At 35.4% G+C, this 19,888-nt stretch overlaps 1 protein-coding gene across 1 annotated transcript in view; it reads left to right on the top strand.

The window, feature by feature from the left end:
• Positions 1 to 19,888, top strand: part of LOC113477849 (triadin-like) — a 59,957-nt gene that overhangs the window by 11,577 nt on the left and 28,492 nt on the right. The window contains exon 5 of the mRNA XM_026844528.1: positions 13,669 to 13,740. Within this exon, the coding sequence (XP_026700329.1) occupies positions 13,669 to 13,740 (72 nt within the window). The remainder of the gene's footprint in view (positions 1 to 13,668; positions 13,741 to 19,888) is intronic.

Here is a 19,888-nt window from a genome sequence, read left to right as displayed (position 1 = left end):
ACCACTCCTCCTTAAAAAAAAAAAAAAAAAAATAAAGAGAGCTTTAAGTGCCTCATTTTGAAAGTAAAAATGCCTGTATTTGCTGTGGGTGGGCTGTAACTCTGGAGTTAAATATTTTCCCTCTGCTGTTCAGATAAGAAAATGCTTTGGGGTCTTGAACTATTTTGAAGTGTCACTCCTATTTGATTAAAGACTAGGAAGTGTCGTGGATATATCAATGACAGGATATAACTTTTCACGTTAGAACATTACATTTACATGGGGACAACTTTGATACCAGTGCAGGTTCTCTGAGGATAAATTTGATACAGTGCAATAAAAAAAATCTGTCATAATAAATAAGAAAGTAACATGTTATTTGCTTCTTGTTTGGAGAAATTCAGCATGAAAAACTGAGAACTGAGTTATAGGCTTTCACATTTGAGAGCGAGAACTATAGAATTTATTTTTTTTTTTTTCCTGTGGAGAGATGCTTTCTGATGCTATCTACTTAATAGCCCTCTCCCCTACAGTACAAAACAAGCAAACCAGAAATTTGTTTCAATGAAATGCTAAAGGGAGAGTTTGGGAGCTGTGAAACTTTTCCAGTTTTACTTTTTAAACAGAAATGTACTGAAGAACTAATGTCTTCTCCCTCTGATGGTAGTACTGTACCCCAACATTTTCAGAGACTCATATGGATTCATCTTCATAGTTGACAGTTAACTGTCCATCACTTTATAAAAAAGTTGTTCATATGATGAAAAACTTGTCGACACATTTTTTTCTGTTGATGACATAAATAGAGATGATTGAATGACAGAAGCTTTTATTCCTCTAGTAATCTCCTGGGACAATTCTGAATACTTTCCAGTCTGAAAGGAAAGAAGTAATGAAGAGCAATTTTAAATATATGTATGAGAAACTGAAAATTAAGTTTTAATTATTGAAAATTTTTTTACTAATTTATTAATGTGCAATTCTTGCAATAGTTTTAGCTGTCATTTGGAGTCTAAATATCGCTTCTTTACATTCCTATTCGGTTATGTAAAACTATGAGAAGACATCTACTGAGGTAATTTTAATGAAGTTCTTGTCCATGACTCCCTTCTCATCCCAAAAGCTGCATCTATTTGGTCAAACTCTGAAAGGACATTGATCTCTTAATGGGGACGTTATCAGCACACAATCCTGACACCATCCCACAGAGGCAAAACAGTTATCCATTATTCCCTGTTTATATCATCCCACTGTGAATCAGAGCCAGATGCTGGCACACAAAGCTGCATCTGTCAACAGTCTTATGGCACTTTATTGTAACTTTGCCAAAAAAATTTCAAACGACTTTCACTCGCTCAGAAGGAGCTACCCAGGGAATGCACGGTATTCTGCTTCTGTACAGAGGAACGGATCTCTTTCTTTGATAGTTCACTGCAGGCCACTCTGAGGAGTCAGACTATGTGATACAAAAGAAAGTCAAACCCTTTTCTCATGTAAATAAGTCTAAATCCTTGATTTTAATAGAAATAAACCAATCTAATCTGTGAAGGCACGGAGACTAGATTTAAAAAGGTATTATCATCATATTATTATAGTTTATAACTATTATTTCATATTATAATTATTTTACATAGTTCAGTAATCCAGTTTCAAAATCAAGGGTCATTTCAAAACATTCATGAACAATGTCTGAAAAAAATGTGTTGTGGAGGATCATCAAAAAACTCAACCAGTTTTGTTTTGAGAAGTAAGCTATTTAGAAAGTAAAGGCAAAAGTTAAATGCCAAAACAAATGAGCTAATAATAAGCTCACTGAGTTTCTTATTAAAAAGGTAAAAATAAGTTTAAGCAATGACCTTGTAAAATAGTTATCTCATTCAATGACTCATTGTCATAATTGATTTCCAGTTAGAATTATTACAACAAATAGTGATGGTATTTCAAGTGAGTTAAAAAATTAAAGGATTATAGAGCTACACAACCCTTCTTCAGTGCTCAATATCATTGTCAGAAGTGAATTCAATATGAAAAATATTTGCAGAACATTATTTAAGCCAAAAGTATTTTTATCCATGTTTTTGAGGCATAGTTGGCAAGGAAACAACGCAGAAACCTAAAAATCATAAGTTCCAAATGTCAGCTTATAAGAGCATATGTTTCTTTCATAGAGCTTGGATGACTTCAAGTATGGGGAAAAACACAATTCCTAAAAGAAAGAGCCTCCTTTTCAAGCCTAGATTTATTAGCTTTTAAAAACCAGTATATTGCAAAAGAACTCACACAATGATTATGTATATTGCAGATTTTGCTGACAGTATTTCTATCTGGAACACACATAGGATTAGTTATTTAAAGGGATGGAACACAACTGTAGATAAAACTGAAATTGCATTATAAGGAATGGTGGTAGAAAAGACTGTCACTGAAGTCAGCTACATCTAGCTCCACCAATGTTCAGATGGTAGTGTTCAAAACGTGCCATGACAGATTATTCTTCCAGTAAAGATTATTAATTAAGGGAAAATGTTTCAGCCATTTCCAACACATAGAAAGATATTTTGTGTTGACCATTTAAAATTAATCTCCTTCAGTTCTTCCTTTTCAAATGTTCTAAGTATTCCTAAAGTAGCTAAAAGTGGGACAAGATAAAAATGCCTACCATTTCAGGAAACTAGGAACTTCGCACAATTTGCAAGCAAACATCTGTCTTTGATGAGATATGACAACTCACAGTCTTCTCCTTCACTCACTTGTGTAAACCCAGGTTATATATTTCTAAAATATATATATTTGCAAAATTATAAGTGAGCTAATTAATAGATTACCTTTAGAATATACTCCTGAAATTAGGGAAATCGACCACCATACAATGAGTTTCTCTCAACTTTAATAGAAAGGAAAATAGATGAGATCTATGTAAATGTGCCTTTAAACACCTCCTGATGCTGAATATATTGAAACATCATGAAGAAGGAAAAATGTATACTGAAGGGCTTCCAGTTTTCCTCTGAATTTTTCATCAGCAAGGCAAAACCTATAGCTACATCATATGACTGAGAGAAGTTACTCTTCTCATCCAAACATAGATACTCTGTTGTCTTTTCTGGAAAATGATGAAGCTCAGTTTTAACAACAGAAACAGTACCCAGTCACCATACTGTACAGATAAAAAGAGCGTAGACAGGATCTACAAATGCTTTGACAAGATACATTCCATCATGAGGCATTTTCAGCTTAGTGGTAGTTCCTCAGCTCTTCTGCTATGAGAATGTGCAATGCAGAAGAGCGTTCATCTGTGGCCTAAGCATCATGTGCTCTCCCTGCTTTGCTCACATCTACTTTCTTCTGCATCTAGTTGGCAGGCACTGACAGTTATCTGTGGCAAGTCCATTCCTTTCACCATTCTCTGTTCAGGTGCTTCTTTCTTTTGCCATCCACTTTTTTTTTTCTGCATGTATCTGGTTTGTCAAAAAAGACATGCAATTTACTGACATATACATAGAATCAGTCAAGACTAATTTATTTTATCTTCATCAATAAATGGTTTTCTTCCCTCTGGTACTTCACTTACCTTCCTCTTGATTCACTTTGTCCTTCAATATACTCATTATTATCTGACAGCATAAACAGCACATAGAGTTCAAAAAGCATTTGATGCCCACACACTAAACCTAAACAATGCTTTTATCTATTTTTTAGTTAAGCCTGACAACAAAATCCTTTCTCTATATGTGATATTCATTTGTATAATTGCTGGGGGGTTGAGGAGCACTGTGTTACTAGGCAGCAGTTACAGTGAAAAATCATGTCCAGTTCTTGATTTTAGTCTTGGAATATTTGGATGGCATGTAGTGTCATCTTTATGTAGAACAGCAAAATGAGATGTCTGCAATTCATTGTACCTCACTTAGATACCCAAAAGTTAATTGCCAGACTTTAACCTTTAGCTGTCTTTATAGCAAATGGTATAAAATGGAGTCTTCCAGAGGACAATTTCATCCTAAAAAAGATGCCTAGGATAGAAAAGAGTAATCACCCTTTGAAGGTACCAATTTCTTTCCATTGACTATAAAGGCATCCCTCAGGTGACTGATCTAGATGTAACTGTCTACAAGTTAACTCTTAAATGTCTGGTTGAGAGAGAGCTACATACATTCAAGAAATACGCTAAAAAAGTGCAAGCAAGGATTTTGCTCAAATGAACGCTTGAAATGCTAAGTTTTCTGTAAGCTTTCAAATGGTATTATCAGGAGCAGCTGTTGACTCAACCAAGAAACCAGCAGTGCCACTCTGAAAAGTATGAATAACAATAATAGCATAGCGATAGATTTGGGGGAGTGAGAGAAGGGGAAAGAGAAGAAATATAGAGGGAAATACTTTCCTGAATAATTATGGAGGCTGTTCCCTGACCAAATGTGCGAAACAAAAGAAGCTTAAAGAATTTCAGCATCAGAACAAAGTTCCAGTCTCTACAGCTTCCACTTTCACAGAATTTAAGCTTTGGAATTTTTAGTTGCAGCATGCTTACAACATTCAATTTAATGGCTTTTTAAAAGAAAATTTCTATTATATCTGTTTATATGTGGAATAGAAAGGCATGGTAAGTTAAGTCAGTTTCCCAAAAACTATACTGTAGGCCTTGAGCACAAGTGTTGGAATTCATGATAGTGAATCCCAGGACTCTGTCCTAAAAACAATCTCTTTATAAGAAAAAGGATCTTCCCTGGGAAAAGAAAGGGAAGAAGAATCAGAAGTTACCAAAATGTGGTTGGCTTAAAGCAATCATTATCTCCAGTATTACTTTTTTTTTTTTTTTTTGGTTACAGTATTTCTCATAATTCTTCCTACCCTTTACACAAAACCAGCAGCTATACTTTAAATTGTTTCAGCCTGAAACAGTTCAGGTCATGTATTCTGTCTCGCTATAGAAACCACAGCTGCTGAGGAATATTCCATCAAACCTAACATCACCATATGTTTTAAAGGGCCTAAATTTTAGCCTCAAATGACAATATTTATATTTTTGCTATTACTATGTCACAATCTTGTAATTCCCCAAAATATTACAGCCATGACAATTTTAGAAGAAAGAGAAAGCTCACTGAGTTTCTTAATTACACAGAGCCTAACCTTCAACCGTATTAGATACTTAACGCCTACCTAATACTTAGCTCTCATTGATTTCAGTGGGAGTGAGAAACAGGAGATAGTAGCCAACACCTCTGCACTTTCAGGAACTACTCATGATATTTGATCTAATAAAATCTTTCAGTTCTTTTCCCCGTAACTTCAAACTGCATTACTGGAATTCTAACTTCAGAAAAATGGTTATAGATTCACTCTCTTAGGTGATTGTCAAATATAGACAAGACAGGTAACATCATCATCAACTTCTTGTTTCTCTGATTCAGGCAAAAAGATTCAGAGAAGTGAAAAACTTATTGGCTTGTCATCACAGCTATTTGGATTCAGTTACACTTCCAGAGATTTCTATATTAAACATATTAATTATCTACAAATATCTTTAATTGTGAAAAAATATAGTATCTGTAATTTGATTTTATCAATGCTAGGCTGTTTCTGTTTAGCAAGATCTGGCATATGCACTCTTTCTTGAAGACAACATAAAGTTTTAACATTCTTGAAATAATGTCTAGATAACTTTTCTGACTTTAGCACTGAATGTTTCTGAGATGTGGCTGGACTAATGACGGTTGAAATGATGCTATGTACAGATAAACCAAATACAAATAACTCATAGATTACTGAGCCGGGATCCCATGGCATAGTAACAGTCTACTACTTTCATCATAACAGCTTATCAGTCCCCTCCATTCTGTTTAATTGTTAGCAGCAAGTATTTAATTGCAGTGTTTTCTTTTCTCTGTTTTAATTATTTTCCTGTGGATACTTCATATTGTGAAAAGTATACATCTATTCCAACTCCTGATATTCATGATAATTATACTAGGGATCACTGAATATGATACCAATTTATTAAAGGTTATTTGGGGAGAGATAGGAAGGGTGAATATGTCTTTTCATTTTATTATCTGCTTTTACAGTCCTTTCTCACTCCAGTATGTAGCAATAACTATAATAACCCATCATTTCCACACAATAACCCATCATTTTCACTGTCCTAGGACTTAGTTCTTTGAGATTAGTCTTTCACTATTTCTAAACATAACGTGTAGGATTATTTTTACCTGCTAAATGCCCATGATAAATAATGGGAGGAAGTGGAGACAATTCAATTCCATTTTCAGTTTTTCCTATTCAATTTTCTTTTAATGTCAGGAAAGGCTATGTGACTTCATACTTAATGTAAACTGTTAAAACTTAACTTTTAACTCCTTAATGACTTCCATCTTCTGAACACAAGTTAGAACAGCTTTCACAAGATATGGATTGAGCTAAAGAGGAATTTTAGAACCTCAATGTAGTAAAAATCTCTGGAAAAGAATTCTCAACATATTATATTGTTGTAAATGGATTTAGCTGCAGAGATCTGTCTGCAACTAAGATGCATTGCATACATTTGTGTTCGAGAAAAATAGCATCAGCTATAGGTTAAAATAGCAAATAAAAACCTCACTCATAGGTCTACTCATGCCTCTCTTTCCTGCATAATTTGTACACTTGTTATGCACACTTGCATTGTGTTTACAAACCCACAGGAAAAGAAAAATATCAAACAAATTCCCAGCTGTGACTTTAATTGTGTTTTGTGGCTGAGTGAAAATGTGCCAACTAACTGATGTTCACACAACCTCCAGGAATCTGTGCCAATGGAATCTCACACCTGTTCAGTTACCAAATCAAGTAGGGCTAGAAAAAGCACAACAATAAATCAATATCCATATGTACTTGTGTATATATGTGAATGCATATGTACACACATGCTTGTGCATGCACAGACATATGGTATATTTTATATAGGTATAAATGTATATAAATATATTATAAGAATGCATCAAAAACAAAGGATGAAATCTTAATGTATTAAAAATAGAAGACTATCGAGTTGCTGCGACTTTTTGCTTGGTGCCTTGAGAAGGGAAATTTAATCCTTCTCCCTACTCCATTCAAAAGAACATTTAGATTATTAGCCAGCATCCATTCTTCCTATACTTTCACTGTTAACCTACTGGTCCTTGCTTTTAGCTTAATCAATGGATGGCCTCCCAAGGTTGTTAGGTTATTTATAATAGGATTGGTTTTGTTGTCTGTGTGTTGACAGAGGAGTATCTCTCAATAACAGGCTTTACACTTAAATTAGATACTATGTAAAGCAGCAATATTATCTGTGATTATTTTAATCTATTTCAGACCCAAGTAGAACATATAGATTGAGCATTATCCATGTAATCTCTCCTTATGCATCATAATAGTAACTGGCTAATAGCCAGTGTAACAGAATATGAATATTTAAAGAATTTTATTGCTACTGGTAATCCCTGCACATACTGTGGCAACATTTTCCTTAGGTAATATCAACCTCATGCAAAGTGAGAGTTTCACTGTATGTTGGACAATTATCCATTTAATAAAGTGCCAGATCCTGAGTGTAATTGAAACACTGAAATATATTTTGTCTACTAGGGTAGACCTCCTTAAAAGCGTCATTTTATTATCCATTAATTCCATTTGCCACTGTTGAAAATTGAGTTCCAAATAAAATCATAGAATCAATCAGGTTGGAAAAGACCCTTGGGATCATCGAGTCTAACCATCAACCCTACTCTACAAAGTTCTCCCCTACACCATATCCCCCAACATCTCATCCAAACGACCCTCAAACACATCCAGGGATGGTGACTCCACCACCTCCCTGGGCAGCCTATTCCACTCTCTGACCACTCTGTCTGTGAAATTTTTTTTCCTAATGTCCAGTCAAAACCTCCCCCATTGCAGTTTAAAGCCATTCCCTCTTGTTCTATTGCTAACTACCTGTGAGAAGAGACCAGCACCAACCTCTCTACAATGTCCTTTCAGGTAGCTGTAGAGTGATGAGATCTCCCCTCAGCCTTATCCTCCTCAAACTGAACAGTCCCAGCTCCTTCAATCACTCCTCATAGGATTTGTTCTCCAGGCCCTTCACCAGCTTCACTGCCCTCCTCTGCACTTGCTCCAGCACCTCGATATCTCTCTCCTATTGAGGTGCCCAAAACCGGACACAACACTCCAGGTGTGGCCTCACCAGTGCAGAGTACAGGGGGACTATCACCTCCCTACTTCTGCAGGTCACACTGTTTCTAACAGTACAAGCCAGGATGCCGTTGGCTTTCTTGGCCACCTGAGCACACTGCTGGCTCATGTTCAGCTGCTTGTCAATTAGAGCCCCCAGATCCATCTCTTCCAGACAGCTCTCCAGCCACAGCTCCCCAGGCCTGTAGCCATGCAGGGGGTTGTTGTGGCCCAAGTGCAGGACGTGGTACTTGGCCTTGTTGAAGCTCATCCCATTAACGCTGGCCCACCAATCCAATCTATCCAAGTCTCTATGCAGAGCCTCCCCATCCTCATGCAGATCAACACTCCCGCTTAACTTGGTGTCATCTGCGAATTTACTGATGATACATCTATGTCCTTATCAAGATCATCAATAAAGATGTTAAACAGAAATGGTCCCAACACTGAGCCCTGAGGAACACCACTTGTGACTGGCCACCAGCTGGATTTAGCTCCATTGACCACCACTCTCTGGGATCGTCCATCCAGCCAGTACTTGATCCAGCAGACTGTTCGCTCATCCAGGCCATGGACAGCTGGATTTTGTATGAGAATTCTATGAGGAACTGTGTCAAAAGCTTTTCAAAAATCCAGGTAGACAATATCCACAGCCTTTCCCTTGTCCAACAGTCAGGTCATTTTGTCATACACAGAGATCAGGTTTGATTTATTAGGTCATTAGGTCAAATAGGTCATTAAGACTGTTTAAACTATTTTATTCCATTTTACATAATTTTGTTATCACTTTTAAGACTTGTGGGCTACATCTAGATTAATATATCAAGCTCAACTCAACTGTTCTCTGAATGTGATTCTTTCTGTCTGTGATCCTCATCCATTACTTCCTCAAGATCAAAATGGGCCATCTGTATCCTGGTTGATATTGGAAGTGGTACCTGGCCCTTTTTAACTTCTGAACAGAGCCAGTAAATTGTTTGATCTGGCACAGATCAAAACTGTCAAAGGTTGTTAAAAAAAAAATGCTGCAGGATGCGTATGTCTGAATTCCAGAGTCCAGTAACATTCCAGGTACCATTTAATTTACTGTGTATATAAAACCATCATGTCATGATGTGTTCCTTAGAAAGATTGCCTATTTGGGCACTCGTATTTCAATTCATTCTTTCCCCCAAATGAGCATTTACATTGTTCAAAACTGTTACATAATCTTACATCTTGATCCTCAGCTCTTCCTTCTTAATAAAAAGCAGTTTACTCATAGTATTTCATGCGTATGTACTAAGGGGAGAAATCCTCACAATAGTGACAGCCTAATTTCTGAAGAGTAAGGACTGATAATAAGAGAGAGGCTCATCTTTAACTTCAAGCAACTTACGCATCACAACTGGAAGCCTGGACAGAATGGTGGGACTCCCATGAAGATTTCAGCCCTCTAAAAACATATTTGGAAGTCTTATGTCATTCTTCTGATCCATGTCTTTTTCCAAGCTTCATGAAACATTTGATTTGTATTTATTTTTTATAGGAAATGACTCTGCAAAGAGAACACTCTATTTCAATTATCACTACTATCATAAGGAAAAGATGTCACTGCTGGGCAGAATGAAATTTATCTGAAGACATTTTGTTGTGCTGTTTGAGACACACTTTTGAAACAAAGTGTTGGTGCTGTTGGGTTGTAGGATTCCCAGAAGATAACTGGTATATGGATATAAGGAAGTGCACAGTCATAGGCATGGTGTTTCCACATACTGCTTCCTGTGGTGGCATTTTTCCTCCCCACATCCAGTTGGAATATTCAGCCTTCTACAATGCTTTTAGTTGTTTAATAATAATAATAATAATAATAATAATAATAATAATAATAATAATAATAATAATAATAATAATAATAATAATAATAATAATTTTATAATAATTTTAGAAGTATTTTCTTTTATCCCATGTTCTTTGGATTTAGAAAGATAAATATAGAGACTTTATCTATGTCAATTAAGGTCACTGCAGACAAATTGAACTGGACAGACAGGGAAGAAAGAAAATCTACATGATTTGCTGCTATCACAAGAAATCAATTTATCCTCAATGCTCGGACATGACATTTTTGACACACGTAGAAAGGCACTTCCTAGACTGAGAAAAGCAAGGTAATTAAAGTTTGTCTTGTATTACTTATCATGTAATATAAAACCTAAAATATTCATAAACCAAGTCAGAATTAATTTCTTCATGACATAAGTGATTTATTAAACACTGATAACAGAAGTTTCACAGAGCTTGAGGATTGTAGCTTATTTTCAGTGAAGTATTCATGTTACCATCTAGTGTCTTAAACCTTCTTCTCATGTTTGCAGCACATTTTCAGGCAGTGGAGGAAGCTACTCGTGCCTTGACACTTTTTCTCTTGGTGAGCACTTTCCCATGAGCTTAAAGTCAAAACATTTCACTAATTTGGATTCTATTGTCTGTATTTTGCTGTCAGATAGCTGTTTACAATGTCATATATGAAGGAGGTAGCTGTAGCACAACTGCATGGACAGATTAGACATAGAAATGTATGCACATTTTTGTGTTTGCAATCACAGCTTTTGGAGCGATCAAACCCTAGTAAAAAAAAAAAAAAAAAACACCAAACAAACAAACAAAGTATAAACCCACCACACCCACACAAACAAACAAACAAAAAAAACAACACAAACAAAAACAAAAAAAAACCACAAACAAAATCAAGTCAAATGAATTCAACTTATATCATAGTAGAAAAATAAAGTCTACATTTGAAATGAGAAGCAAATAAATATGCAGACATTAAAATTCAGTGCTCTTTGTGAATGTATTTTTAAAACAGTGAGATGATGTCAAATAATAATAGTGGTAATCTGGATAATGACTTCTCATGATTCATGGACTAATCTGATTGTCCACTGGGATCATTATAAACATCCTACCTTCCTCTCATTTACATCATGGATATGTGTCCAACTGGCTACTGCAGGAGTCAAGATAGTAGACACCATTAATCCTAATGGTCTGATCTGCTGAGGTCAGTTCTTCGTTTCTATTTATGATTTCTCTGTACTGCAGAAAACCACTTGTGCTTATAACTTACATAGGAGAGAAAAAAGGAAGAGAAAAGAAATTTGACTTAGGATATCCCCTTTAACATATTTCATCAAAAGAATGGATAAAATATTTATTCAGCTACTGTCATTTGCATTCCCATCAAAGCGAATAGAGAGAATTTAATAACACATGGAAACTTTAAAGAAGCTTTTTATCAGAGTGGATGGAAACCTGCTCAGAACAAACATGCTGGCCTAAGGGAAAGTTTTTGATCTACGAAGCTTAAGCTTTTGGTGCTTAAAACACTCTCACATTGGATCATGTGGTTGATTTGCATGAAATAAATGATTTGCTTAAAACTTGTAAAAATATAAAATAGAACTTGACAAGTCATTAGCAATAAGTGGTATTGCACTGGCATTATACTAACACTGGTGCAATCATTAGAAAACTGCTTCTACAGCAAAGAACATGAAGATAATGGGGCCAGCCTATACCTTGACCTAGAGGTGTTAGATCGTTGCTCCACACAGTAGCTACCACACTGCAGTCCAAATTATTGACTCTCATTCTTCATTACCGATCTACTCAGCATTCTGAGTCACTGCCCTTTATCATCTTTCACACAAAGCAATTAGTCCAAGTCATAAAATTTATCACTTTTTCCATCTAGGGATACATGATCTAGTTTAGGCAAAAACAATGAAAAAAAATAAAAAGAAAAAAAACTAAACTTTAGCCTAAGACTTTAATCAAAACTATCAGGAAGAATAAAATTATTTACCTTTTCTCTATTAATTTTTATACTGGTTTTGTTTTCATTCCAAACTAGGAATTCAATTAATGAAGTTCCTGTATGTTGACATAAGTTATGGATATAACTTTTCTATTCTCATTGGCAACAAATAGTGTTCAGCATCTCATTAGTTCAGTTTGCAATTTCAGGAGGATTTTTTTTAAGACACAAAGTGTTTAGAAAATCACAGCTAGACATCTGGATTCCTGAAGTTTGCCTACCATTCATTTTAAGGCTAGAGTCATTCTGTGATGAGACTGGTAAATATCCGCTTGTGATTATTGCCAAGACAAGAAATACACATAAAACCTGAATTTTTACCATTTGTTGCACAGCGCCTTCAATGCCCTGATTTTTTCAATGTGTCGACATTTTGTCAGTGGCTCAGGCATGTGGGTCAAGTCTGAGCAACTCCATACATGATATTTTATACAAATTACTGGATGAACTAAAGTATATGTTTACAAATTATTTGCCCACAATCATACATATGCTGATGAGATGCAGTAACATTAAAAACATGTTACTCGAATCCCACTGCTGTCTTCAAGATGATGTTTTTCTCATGCATTCCCCATGAGTATACACACCTTTGTAAAATGAGAGGGGTAAGTATGATACTGCAGTTCCCAAGGCTCATTAAAATCTTAATTTCTCTTCTGAGTCTATCACCAAGCATGAGGCATGGCTTTGAGTTTCTGATGTGGAGGTGGAGCTGAGATTTAACAGCCTGATTGCATGTGGACTCTGGTGCAGTGAATTTATGCTGATACATGTGACTGAATTGATATTATATTTAACTACTTAATTTTATTTCCCAGGTCACAACAAGTTGTGCTTTCCAAATAACAGTGACATGATAGCTAGTGAGCACAAACATCAGAGAAATAATTGAAAAGGAATTCAGGAGACTGCAAATAGGTGTTATAAACCAGAAAAGAAGCATTAGTAATATAAGAGTGCAATAGATCTGTTTGTGAATCTTCGGGGAAATGAAGCGGAAAATATTTTAGATAAAGCAGGGTATTTGCACACAGGCTAAAACAGGACAGAAAGTCCCAGTTCAATACTACGAGAGAGTATAGTTAACACTGAGAGAGCAGAGGTGTTTCAGTCAGCAGCTGGAATCAGAACCTCGTCAGTGTTTACGATGCGTGACCTGGTTGGTACAGGCTAATTAAGAATAATCCTTAAGGATGAGAAACATAATAATTTTTACTGGTGTTTCAAGAAGTTCATAATAAGTGGACTTGAGGGAACAACTGAAGATCATTTGTTTGACAGAAGAAAATAAGCTTTTACTGTAGAAGAGGCATCATGAATATGTAACCTTATTATCACAGTATTATTCTTCAGGTTTTTTAGTCTAATGAAGAAAAATAGAACTGCAAGCATTTCAGCATATACTTGAGTCACTTGGACCTCACTGATTTAAAACGTGTCTCTCAAAAATAAATTACTTTATTTGTTGAAAAATACATTTCCTTCCTATGGTGTCTGGAAGATAATAGCTTTCATGCACAGTGTAATATTTTTAACATGAACAATTCTGAAGGGAGCTCAACCTCCCAGTGAATCTGCTCAGCCTGTTAGTGAATACATTTTCTATGCTTCTTAACCTGTATGCTCGTGTGCAGGACATAAGGAACTGGTACCACCTCCTCTTCTTCTAGAACATAGTCCAAGAAAGAAACCATTAGCTATTGAAGGTAAGTTTGTTTTTTTCCTTCTTAATTGGCTTCTACTCATTAACTTAACCCTGTGTTCTGATGGATTTTGTTCATAAATATGACCTATATTACAAAACTTATCAAACACTTAGGCCTGGGAAGTGAATGGCACAACCATATTTGCATGACAAGACCTAAATATTCCTTATAGTAGTGCCACAGATAGCTCAGATGTTTTCCTGAGTGGAATAGATTACAGGATCAAGGCTTAATTTGCAAAATGCTTTGGATGGTATTCAGCCATAAATTGTCATGTAACTTTAAACATAATTGACATTATCCTCTTAATATACTTTGGATTATTCTTTCAGCTATTGTTACTCACTAATATTTCTGTATTATCTTCAATAATGAACATAATATTTCCGGCTCTGCATTTATGAACCCCATCCCTATTGTTAAAATCACTGAAAGAAAAACACCAAAATCAGATCTTACCATCAGAAGATTAAAACATAACCATTGAAACTGAATTATATTGTTTACAGTCTAATCGTATCAGCAAAATGGTTAAAATATGCATTTTAATTTTAATATGGACTATGACCGATGACTTAATACTACTACTGCAATATATGGTCTTGGTCTCTACACTATACAGTTTAATAGTACAAAACACGAGTCTTTTCATGTGATTATATAGCAGTATTCATATAATAATTTAGAGTCATTCAGTCACACCATGGCACTCGATAATGTCTCTCATAGAGGTCTTAATTCTATGTTATCCAGAAAGCAATTGCAATCTAAGGGAAAAACAGATGGGATAGCACCAGAATAAGGAACAAAAGCTACAATATTTGCTTGCATTTGGAAACTGAAAATGAGAGTTGGGTTTTGGCAGGACCTATGACTAAAACAAAGAGTTAAATTAATTAGATATTTCTGTAATGTTATTATTGTGAATCAGAATGTTTGCATAAAAATTTGCGTGACTTATTATCTCTTTTCCCAAAATCTCTTTTATCTCATATGAATATTTCTTTATAAACACGCTGTTTAAAGAAGTATAAAATTGTGGTTATTGGGACACAATACAGTATATAAATAGATTTGCAGTCCTGCTTATTTTAGGGAAATGTTTGAACCCTGCTTATCAGCAAAAAGAAGTCCCTACAATGTTAAACACTGTTATCCACCAATTAACCATAATGGAAAAAAAGACATAATAGAAAAGGACGGCTGCATTTGATGAGCGATAAAGTTGATCTTTAAATATAACTGTTAGACAACATGAACTAGCATCAAATTAACATTAAATTCTTGATTTTCAAAATCATGAGGAGCATGCAATTACTGCAATTGCACATGGAAATGACTATTTATGACCAGTTACACATTTGTGTGTTTCATTAGCTCATTTATGCATGCAGTTGAGGTAATTGTGAATTTAAATTAGACACCCATTTGGCAAACAAATTGGGGGGCAGATTATCTGCTCAGTATCAAGCAACTAAATTCCCTTTAAGGCTCAAGGCCAGTCACTAGGCTACGATAATGTTCATGAAAGAGTTTTGTAGGAAATGAAGAAGGAAGAATTACTTGAAAAATGCTGCTGTGAAAAGCTGTTATATTATGCTATTGTGTGGTTTCCATATATGAGAAAATATGCTGCAGTGCCTTTAGGAACCCTAGACCCTGAAGCTTTATTTCAGCCCTGGGGAAAATAATTAAGTAATTTATGGGAATATTTGGCACAATGTCAGAAAAGAAAAAGAGGAGTAGGCAGAGAAATTTAAATCTTTGAAACAGTTGAAGAAACATCTGTCTGTGACTTCTTAATGCTTAGGTACATCACTAAATACCATTGATCAGGGGCAGGGACAGATTGGAACAAGAGGGTCTTTTTTCATAAATGTAGTTGAAGATAGCATGATAAGTTGTCAGAAAAGGGAGTAAGTACAAGCATCTGTTAATTGAGAAATGTACGTGGAAGGGCTGGCCCAGCCTTTGACAGAAGCAACCAGCTCTGAAAAAAAAGGTAAAACCATAGGGAGTAACAGAATGGTTGTCACAGAGAAAATTTTTTAAACCAATCTATTTAGAACCTAGGCTTTCCAACTCAGTGATATTCAGACACTAGATACAAAACCATGCAGCTGGTAAAGGCTGAAAGGATTTTATTCTTTTTTCTAGATTGAGATGTTTACTCAACTGCCCTGTTTTGCCACTGCCTTCTTAGGTAATCTTGGACCGTTCTTGATTTCTGATAAAGTGAAAACAGAAGCAGTATATGTGCCAGACGTCTCTAACATTTTTAGATGATTTGATGCTTTCAAATAGAAATCTTTTCCTGGATAGTATCCAGTGCCCGGTAGAGACTATTCTCTGCTGAATTCATGAGATCTTAGAAAACCAGGATATTGTCATTACGTATTAAATCTCAACATTTCTCTCCTTGTCATTTCCTTTTTCTTCCTTACACCTTCCTTGCACCTGCACAGTAAATCTTTTGGAAAAGGGGTGATTATGTAAGACAATCCCAATTTGTACACTGTATTCCAGGAGTATGCAACAAATTGCACTGAAGCATGAGCACGTGAATTGAACTTTTCAGATATTTCCTGCTTGGAAAGCAAAATGCTTTGTACTCATGTTCTGTTTCATGATTGACTCTTTTCAAAAAGCACTGCTACGTTAAGATCTTAGACTCAAAGTTCAGTGAAGAGTTTGAAGTCTCAGGTCACCAACAGAAGAGAATAACAAAACAAAAGAACCAGTAACAATAAACAAGAGAAAGAGGGAAAGGGAGTTTGTGAAGATAAAGACATTGATGCATAACTTCTACTTGTGTTCCAAGCTTGGAAACCATGTTTGGCAAACCATGAAGTAAAATAACTAATTTTAAATTCTTTATCTTATCTTCTTCTGGAGCTTTCACAAGGACTTGGAAGCAGTGCTCTCAGCTGGGCTGACACTCTGATGCTGCCATCTAGGGAGGAGACTGCTGCTGGCTGTAATTTGAACAGATCTGTTCTCCATGGCTGTCTGAACTTTGACTTTAGTATGCTTCTTCCTTGACTGTAGTCTTCTCCACCTCTTTTAATTCTAACTTTCTTGTATTTTGTTATCCAATGACATCCTAGAACTTCTCTGCAGTATACACTGATTCTCCGTGAATCTTGTGCTCAGCTCATGTAGCTTCTTCCATTTTCCCATTCACCTGAGAATGACTCTCCTTTCTGATAGTCCTCCTATGTTACGCTCTCTGATGTGGCAGAGCCATTTCTCAGGCAGATGTTGCATTTAGACAAGAAATCTCAAAAGTAAGCTCAGAGGCTTAGTTAGTTATTAGTAAGGATACATATTACTGTTCCAGAATAGCATGTCTTTTCTTTCTCATAAGATCACAGCACCTTTTTAAGAAGCCTGTATCAAAATCCTTCTCTCAGTGGAAGGCATCTTAATGCATATTACATATGATCTCAAACAGACAGTATGCTTCGTACCACTTTGAAGAGCATTGTAGCACAAAAAAAAATTTGAATAGCATTGTATATGACTGTGATTTTCCAGGTTGTATTTTCCTAGAAATCTGATCTTGCATCTTTAAGTGGGAGACCATTTTCCATGCAGGATAAATCCAGCATAAAATCCAGTCTCGAGCATAACCATTCTGATCTGTTAATGGATTGTGATGGGCTCTGAAATATCCCCTGCCTTTGACTGAAGCATACTGGCAGTTCTTTGCCATCTTGCTGGTATTTGTGATATTAAATGAGGTAAAAAGAAAAATTTTAAATCTCTGTAATGTCTTTGGTGGATCTCTTAGGAAATAAAAGTATTTTCTCTAGATCACTGTTTGAATCCTCTAATTACAGATTTTGCAGAATGCAATAAAGTTGCTGTGAAATGTTTAACTTCCTCCAAAACTCCTGAGGAGACTAAATTGGCATTGAAATAGAAATCTACATCTATCTTTGTTGCTATATAGAATGTACACTATCTGACTATCTGAAGAAGAATTTCTGTTCTGTACCTCAGTTCATGAATATAACATTAGGGGATATAACCAAGAGTATCTAAATTACTGAAGACAGTACCAATTTTGACAAAGCTCCCTTGATGTATAGAAGGGTATACTCTACACAAATCAATCTGCCTCTGTACATTCTGTCAATGGCCTTCTATTCTTTACACGGATTGTTCTACAAAAAAACTTTTTTTTCTTTTCTACTATGAAATCAATCACCCTTAAAAAAATCCTTCTAGTGAAATACTATTTCAAGATACAACAGAAATCTTTCAAAAATACATAATTTTGAAGTTTTCTCCAAATTTGGAACATTTTTAGTAATACTGACATGATTTGTGTATGAAAAACCATTTTCTGATAAATTTTAATCCAGGGCAGAATAAAAAGAAATAAGAAAAATGTTTCTGCCAGAAATACCATAACACAATAATCTACGTTTTACTCTAGTGTATTAGAAGAAATAGTTTAGGTATCTTTAACGAGGTACTGTATATTCAGCATAAAAACAAGGTTTTTGAGAAATATGGGCCCTAGATCTCCATGAGTGTGTACTGAAGAGAGCAAAACCTTTGAAATAATATGCACAAGGTTTCAAAGTGAGTTATTTAATGATTTAGATTAGACATTTAAGCAGTAAACTCTAGTGATTTAGCTATGATGAAAAAAGCCTAAATCTTCACTGTTTCAGAAAGCCCTTGACATTTGCTAGTACAGAGACTCTTCTGTACTGCTTTTATTCTAGCATAAGACAGAAAAAAATAAACAGACTTTGGGAAAAAAGCTTACCAGAATGCAGGAAAATCATGTATGAAGATATGTATATTGTTATTAGACATATTACTATGTTTTTTCATTATTATTATTATTAATAATAATTCAATTGACAATATTAAATTATGCATTTTAAAATAGATGTTCATCAAAATCTACCCAGTAAAACAAAACCAAATAACTCAGATTATTTTAACTTTTTTTTTTTTTTTTTTTTTTTTTTTTTTTTTTTTTTTTTTTTTTTACTGTGACAGAAAAGCAGTAATCTTTTGCACATGTTGTACCTGCAAATGGAAATTACTTACTTGTATTAAGATTCTCTGGGCTTTCAAATGCACAAATTCCACATTTCTTTGAAAAGTGAAATCCTTGCAGAAGGGGTCCTGCATAGCCTGGCCATCCTGTTTTCCTAAATCTCAGACATTCTTGCTCAAAAGCATGCCTCATAAAAAGCATCATCAAAACCTTTCCCAGCACTGGTAGTAACATAAATGGTGCTGCTGTTGATTCATGTTGCTTAATACGAATGTCAGTCACAAGAAGGGAGAAGGCTAACTCTGATGCTTTAACTGTGTTGGTTTGGCTCTTGCTGGGGAAGGTCATACCATAAGAAGTCAGTGTTCCCCTGGGAATTTAATCTCCATCATAATCACATTTGCATTATATTTGCCATTGACCATTGTCCAATGGAGTTTCTAGTGCTGGTCTTGTCATGGAATTTGGCATGCCCTCTGTTTTTTCCCTTGGCATGCATACTCCGGCTTCATTACACCAGTATTTGTACTCCTTTGCTCCCCACTGTGTTGTTTAGTAAGGGCAACATATGGCCCCATGCTATTAACGAACAGTTTTGGTGCTTAATTCAACAGAACCATGAAAAAGGAGCCTATAATCACTACAGGAAGAAATGAGGAACACTTATGTGGGTCACATGAAAGCACTAGAAATTTCAAGCATTATATTGCTATTACATACTTTCTGTAGACCTCAAAAATATCTCCATAAGCAATCTTCAAAGCTGCCAAATAGCGTTTCAGATTGGGATTTGAAAACAGTGAAGTAGTTTCAAAAAGCAAAATCAGACTGGAGAGATTGCCTAGGACTTCAGGGTGTGCTATATCTCCAGTGACCTGTATGCCCCATCAGTCTTTCATTTGCTCAGTATGAGAACAAATTGTATTGCATTACTCTGCTGAAATGAAATGGTGCAGTTTAAACATAGCTTTGCTAAAAATGCAATTATTTTTGGCCTAAGCACTCACCTGTAAATTAGAGACAATATGTGAGTGTGTGTATGTTTGTGTGTGTGTGCACACATGTATATGTGTTTGTGTGTGAAAAGAAGCATTTCTAAGAACGTTAATATTAATTAGGTTTATT

Source organism: Athene cunicularia, assembly GCF_003259725.1.
Source record: "Athene cunicularia isolate RWA chromosome 3 unlocalized genomic scaffold, athCun1 chr3_part1, whole genome shotgun sequence".
Taxonomy (NCBI): domain Eukaryota; kingdom Metazoa; phylum Chordata; class Aves; order Strigiformes; family Strigidae; genus Athene; species Athene cunicularia.
The sequence above is the reverse complement of the archived record's forward strand: the minus strand, read 5'-3'. Positions and strand labels throughout refer to the sequence as shown.